We start from the raw sequence: 6655 nt of genomic DNA, 5'->3' as shown, positions 1-6655 counted from the left end.
GCTCCAATTAGCTCTTCTAATTATGGGGGCTTGGTAGGGGCCTAATTTGGGTGTGGTCCGTGTGACCGCCACTGTTCCCCCTTGTACAAAAAAGTTATTGTGCGGTCGGATTGCGACGAGGCGTGAACAACGGTTCTAGGCGGGCGGATGACACAGGCGTGGGCGTGGGCAGGGGCAATGGTAGCTGATGGAAGGGCTTCATGCGAGACTGGTGGGCAAAGGTAGAGCGGTTGTTGGAGGCGCGGCGGAGCAGATATGTAGTTTTGCGTATCTGCTTTTGAACTTCAAAGGGACCGATCCATCGGTGCATGAGCGACTCGCTGAGGCCGTGGTATTGATGGTCGGCGCGGCCTGCGTCGTGTTGTCCTTTTTGGCATAGCTGTGCTTGGTGTAGGTTGCTCGTGATGGCTTTGCGGAGGAGGGGTTGGAGTTGTTGCAGGTGGGACCACCAGGACACTGTGTCAGAGTCGAGTCACGTGATTGGTTGCGGGACTGCCACTTCTGGGGGGTAAGCGCGGGTCCCTTCCGTAAAGGGCCCAAAATGGGCTAATGTGGGTGGAGGCTTGCACAGTTGTGTTGTAGGCATTCGTAACGAAGGCCAAGATCCGGTTCCAAGTCGAGTGCAACGGATCGATGTAGGCCGAGATTTGTTGTTTTAAGGTTCGATTGAGGCGCTCCGTCAATCCATTCGTCTGCGGATGGTAGGGTGACATGAATAATTGTTGGATTCCTAATTGAAATGAGGCGTAGGAGGTCACTGTTGAACTGGGGTCCTCGATCAGACAAGATTGGGAGTGGGCAACCGTGGGGGAAGATGATTTTCTCCAATAGTTTGGAGGCGATGGTCATAGCCTTCGCATCTGGGATAACGACCATCTCAGCCCAACGCGTCAAGTACTCAGTTATGACGAGGATGAATTTGTTCCCTTCTTGTGACTCGGGAAAGGGGCCCATAATGTCCCATCCGACGATTTCAAATGGAGCTTGAACATGTATCGGATGTAAGAGGCCTAGAGCAACTTGAGGTGATTTGATGGCCTAACATAAGTTGCATGCTTTGATGTAGGAGGCAACCTCGTGGCGTAGCCCCGGCCAATAGAATTTGCAACAGATTTTGTCTAGCACCTTATGAAAACCCAAGTGGCCAGACAACGTGTTATCATGGAAGAAACGAAGGTAAGACAGGCGCAGTTGCACAGGCATGTTGTCGTTGTGTAATTCGCACACTACGTGAAAAATTACATTTTTTATCTCTCCGGATAGGACATGGAGTACCTAGTGAGAACCGGAAGGAGGAACCGGTAAGGACCAAACCCTGTAAGGAGAACCGGCAAGAGCTGGATGAAGAAGGCCGGTGAGAGTCGGTGAGAAACGCACGAAGAGGACCGGTAAGGAGGACCGGTAAGAACCGAATAAAGAAAACCGGCGAGAACCGGATGAAGCAGACCGGTGAGAACCGGATGAAGAAGGCCGGTGAGAGTCTCTCACCGGATGAAGAGACAAATTTGTAAATAAAAGAAAAGATTGTTACATGCATAGAGCAGGATTCGAACCTTGTACCTCCATGTTAATAATGTTAAGCCTTACCACTATACTAGCATATTATGAATTTTAAAGTTATACTAAACTTTATCCCATGTAAATATTCTAGATATGCATGGTACAAAAAGTTATTCATGCATACACACTCGAGTTAAAAGAAAAGATGGGATAGAAAGCTAATCATGCACGTGTAGTGTGCATGAAAACTAAAGTTAGAAAAAGCATGTTAGATAAAGCATATAGTCAATAGTTAGAGAAAAAGCATGGATTGTGAAGACTCTCGAATCATTATATAAGGATGGGGAGCACAATGTAATGGGGTATGTGAAATATTGGGGAAATTGGATATATTTCCTAAAACACCAATTAATAAACTATACTCGTGGGATTCACGAGATTTCTATATCTTTCTCTATCAATCTAAATACATATTCTTACATAAATATTAATCAATAAAATACATTATACTTGTGGGATTCACAAGCTACTAATAATCTATTCATAATTAGAATCGTCTCAAATTCTTCCTCCTCCTAGTCCAAAACCCCAGCGGTTCCCACCCAACTCACGCAAACGATCTGGCACCAAAAGGCACGACAACGTAGACCCGGGGTTCCTTGCCTACTTGGCAAAAAAGCAAGACATTATCCTGGATCATGAATTTCTTGGTGAGGGATGATGTGGGCTCGGCTCCTAGGCGGTGACAAATGTCTTGGATTTTTGTGTGGTGTTGTTGCATGTTTGCCATTTGGAACGAGGATATGGGGAAATCAATTGTGTCAGAGGAGATCTGGTTCGCCTGAAAGGATATGCAGGATAATCCATCGGCAAAGATGTTCTAGGGATCACGGCGATAGCGCAGAGTGAATGTGTAATCCTATAGCGCCAAAGCCCAACGGAGTAAGCGACCGGGTGGATGAGCCTTCTTTATGAGGGAGAGCAATGGCTGATGGTCGGTTTTGACGAATGTATTTGATCTGTGTAGGTATGGGTGGAAACGATGGAATGCCCAGATGATGGCGAGCAACTCTTTTTCGGTTGTCAAAAAATTTTGTTCGGCTTTGGTAAGTGACCAACTTATGTAGGCAATTAGGCAGAGTTGGTCGTTGTCGTCGGATTGGAGCATGACCGCACCAAGGCTGACATTGGAGGCATCCGTCTACAGATAGAACGGCTTCGTGAAATCAGGGTGGGCCAGGAGGTTAGAGGCTTGGAGTGTTCGCTTGAGCTGCAGGAAGCTAGATTCGCAGGCTTCAGTCCATAGGAAGGGTGCGTCTTTTTGCAGGAGTGCGCGTAGTAGGGCTGACAGGTCGGCCAACTGTGGGATGAAGCGGAGAGAGAACGTGAGGAGGCTGAGGAAGCGTTGAAGTTGCTTGACTATGGTGGGGCTTAGGAATTTTTGGACTGGTTCCGTTTTCTCTGGGTCCATCTGTACTCCATCGATCAGAGGAGATGACATACCCGGGGAAGCGGAGGTGCGTACTACCCCATCGACAATTCTTCCATTGCAGCTGCAATCGATAGCGTTGAACACAAGTTAGGATCTCCCGAAGGACTTGAAGGTGTTCCGCCCAAGTGCTTGTATGTATCAGAATATCGTCTAGATAGACGATGACGACGCAGCCGGTGATGAGATCATCGAAGATGGTGTTAGCCATTCGCTGGAATATGCTCCCAGCATCGGATAGACCGAAGGGCATCCGTGTGAACTGAAAAATGCCTTTCCTAGTGCGGAATGCAATTTTGTGGGCATCTTTAGGATTCATAGGGATCTGCCAATATCCCGAGGCCAAATCGAGGGAGGTGAAGTACTTTGATTTGCCAAGCTGGTCGAGGAGGTCATTGATACGAGGGAGAGGATACCAGGTATTGTGTGTTGCTGATGTGGGTGGTATCTCGCAGAGTAGTGAAGAGCGCGATCGGAAGGTGATTGGGGAGGATGAGCTATTGTGAGGAGAAATCGAGACAGGCTCAACTATGGAGGAACCAATCACAGCCCAGGGTAATTGGGAACAACTAGCGCGGGAGGACGTAGAAACGATGTTGGATCTGGGCGGAACTGATGGTGAGCATGCACATGACTTGCATATGTGAGTGGTACAACCGTTGTTGGTCGCCGAAGAGGATTTTAATGGGCAGTGCGTGGCTCATGGGAAGTTTTGTAATTGGGTGACTAAATCTGCGCTGATGGAAGAGATGTTGTTGCTGGAGTCGAGGAGAACTTCTTGGGTCGTGTGCTGGAGGCGGGCGATTGTGGTACAAATGGGCGAAGTTGATGACGTAGAGGCGTGGACATGCGGGGTCGGCTCGATCATGGTATAAACAGGAGAAGTTGATGATGTGGAGTCGTGGACGTGCGGGGGCGGCTCAATCATGGGAGAAACGGGAGAAGTTGATGACGTGGAGGCGTGGACGTGCGGGGGCGGCTCTCCCTGCGACACCCCGCACATTAGTTTTCCAGGAGCTCAGAGAGCGAGGCAGCATCGGCTAATTGGACGTTCTACTTCTGTTGGTGATTTTGCCACTTTTGGCAGTGACGCCGAATGTGGCCATAGTTGTTGTAGTAGAAACATTTGGGGCGTCCTTGGCTGTCTCGTTCGGGCAATGCATGCTTGGCACGTAATTGCGCGTTCTAGACGTCGATGTCCATGGGAGTGGCGGCTGACATAGTGTTTGTATAATCATGACTAAGATTACCTGGTGTGTGCATGTCGTGCGCGTCTGCAGCTTTGATGCGTTGGGCGGTGAGGATGGCTTCGTGTAGTGTCGTCAGGCCTTGATCGCATACACGATGGTGGAGGTCATGTCGTATACGCGGCCAAAAGAAAAACAACTTCATGTCTTCCGACATGTTGGCGTCAGCCCGGCGTAGGATCTGCACAAACCGAACCACGAACTGGGTGATGGGTTCGCGTGGTTGTTGGGCAATTGACTCGAGTTGTTGTAGGGTCGTCTAGCGGGAGTCTTGATGAGCAAAATTCCGAATCATGGCTACCCGTAACAGATCCCAGTCGTTGCGTGTCTCTTCGGGTTGTTGGACGAGCCATGTTGCTGCGATATTCTCAAGGAGTGTCATCATTTCCATTGTCTTCCGGGGGTGTGGCCACTGGTGGTAACTGGTCACCATTTCGAAATGATCCAGCCAAGAGAGGACGTCTTCTGATGGTAGGCCGGAGAATGGTTTTGGGGGAACTCAAGGGTTTGGGAGATTTTGTTGTGGCTCGGATCGAGTTGTGGTTAGTATGGTTAACTTGTAAAATAATGTTGGACAAGGCTTGAACTAGTTGGTTGATTGGCGATGTGGGTTGATGTTCTTGAATTTGTTGTTGTAGGAATTCCGGATTCATTGAGTTTGCGTTGCCGCCGTTGTTGTCGTGTTGCATCATGGCGTGTGTTGTTGGGGTCGTGAGTTGGGGTTGCTTTGCCCGTCTTCTCCACCAAGATGTGAAATGCTCTCAAGAATAGCCCCCCTTCCATTACGTTCCAAGTTACATTTTATAGACTACTCTTAGCGTGGAGGGTGTTCTCCCGCTCCAATTAGCTCTTCTAATTATGGGATCTTGGTAGGGGCCTAATTTAGGTGTGGTCCATGTGACCGCCACAGTATGGGTAAACCAAAGAGCTTTTTATGGGACCACATTACTGTCTTGAAGAGAAACGAGAAAGGAATGCATATAAATGAATGCAAACATTACAAGCATGTATTTGCTGGTGGTCCACACCGAATTAAAGCCCATCTTTTGGGGCTAAAAGGACAAGGTGTGGATAAATGCCGCAAAGTCACTAGAGCAATAAAAGATGAGATAAAAAAAATTGATATCGGATGTCGATGCTCATGAAAATACTAATGCTAATGAAAATTCTATTGCAAAAAGTGAGAATAATGTTGATGTAAGTACATCTAATGCCAATGTTGGGCCATCTACTTGTGCATCTATAGTTGACATGTCATCTTCATCATGTAAGAAGAGGACAATTGAGAATACTAGTGGATCCCTGCAAATCTCTTGGCAAAAAAGTTTGAATAAAATTGCCGATGAATCAGTGAGAAGATTCTTTTTTGTAGAGGATATTCCACATCTTAAGGTTGATAGTTCATTTTTTCATGATATGGTTCAAGCAATTGCAAAGGCTAGTCCGTCATATACGCCACCAAGTTCTTTCCAATTGGGAAAGAGGCATTTAGATGAAGAAGTAAAATTTGTTGAAGATAAACTTTCATGCATTAAAGAGAAATGGAAAATATATGGATGCACTATAGTCAGTGATGGTTGGTCAGATACTAGAAATAGGCCAATAATTAATGTTCTAGCTTCATCAATGTTTGGTTCAGTGTTTTTGAGGTCCGTGGATACAAGTGGAGAATGTAAAACGGGGGAGTATATCTTTAATATTCTAAAAGCTACTATTCTTGAAATTGGCCCAACAAATGTTGTGCAAGTATGCATGGATAATGCATCAAATTGTGTGGCAGCGAGACATATGATAGAGAAAGAGTGGCCCATGATATTTTTTACTCGATGCACATGTCATTGCCTTGATTTGTTGTTTGAGGATATAGGAAAATGTGCTTGGGTTAATGATGCTTTGAGATTAGGTTTGAAGGTTACTACGTTCATCACAAGAAAGCTATATGTGCTTGCAATGTTTCGCAAGTTTAGTAAAAAGGAATTGTTGAAGCCTCCAACTACAAGGTTTCCTTATAGTTTCATTGTGCTATCAAATTTGTTGGATGATAGAGTGTATAGTGGTTTAAGAAGAATGGTAGTTAGTGAGGAATGGTGCCAATGGAAGGGATCTAAACCACAACAAGCAGAAGAAGTAGTTTTGATAATATTGAATGCTTCCTTTTGGTCAAATGTAAAGATGATAGTGGAAATATATTCACCAATTTAAAAAGTGTTGTGATTGGCGGATAGAGAAGGTGCAACCATGGGGTTGATATATGAATGTACACGACGAATGATAGAAGAAATAAATAAAAGGCAAGGAATCAATAACATGTTGCTTGATGAAATTAGAGGATTATGCATGGATAGATGCAAAATGTTACATTCACCATTACATGCAATTGGATATCTCTTACATCCAATTTGGTGGGAAAATGTTCAAG

The 6655-nt window shown here is 45.9% G+C and overlaps 1 protein-coding gene across 1 annotated transcript; it reads left to right on the top strand.

Moving 5' to 3' along the window:
* The first annotated feature begins 4587 nt into the window (after positions 1 to 4587).
* LOC147863346 (uncharacterized) lies at positions 4588 to 6438 on the top strand. The gene is made up of 2 exons (XM_087321797.1): positions 4588 to 4778; positions 5418 to 6438. The coding sequence occupies exons 1-2, from the start codon at positions 4588 to 4590 to the stop codon at positions 6436 to 6438; spliced, it is 1212 nt and encodes a 403-aa protein (XP_087177923.1).
* Positions 6439 to 6655: the final 217 nt, after the last annotated feature.

This window comes from Azolla caroliniana, unplaced genomic scaffold, assembly GCF_043228905.1.
Source record: "Azolla caroliniana isolate FFs.n. ecotype wild unplaced genomic scaffold, voAzoCaro1.0.p SCAF_6, whole genome shotgun sequence".
In the NCBI taxonomy this organism is placed as follows: Eukaryota; Viridiplantae; Streptophyta; class Polypodiopsida; order Salviniales; family Salviniaceae; genus Azolla; species Azolla caroliniana.
The sequence above is the reverse complement of the archived record's forward strand: the minus strand, read 5'-3'. Positions and strand labels throughout refer to the sequence as shown.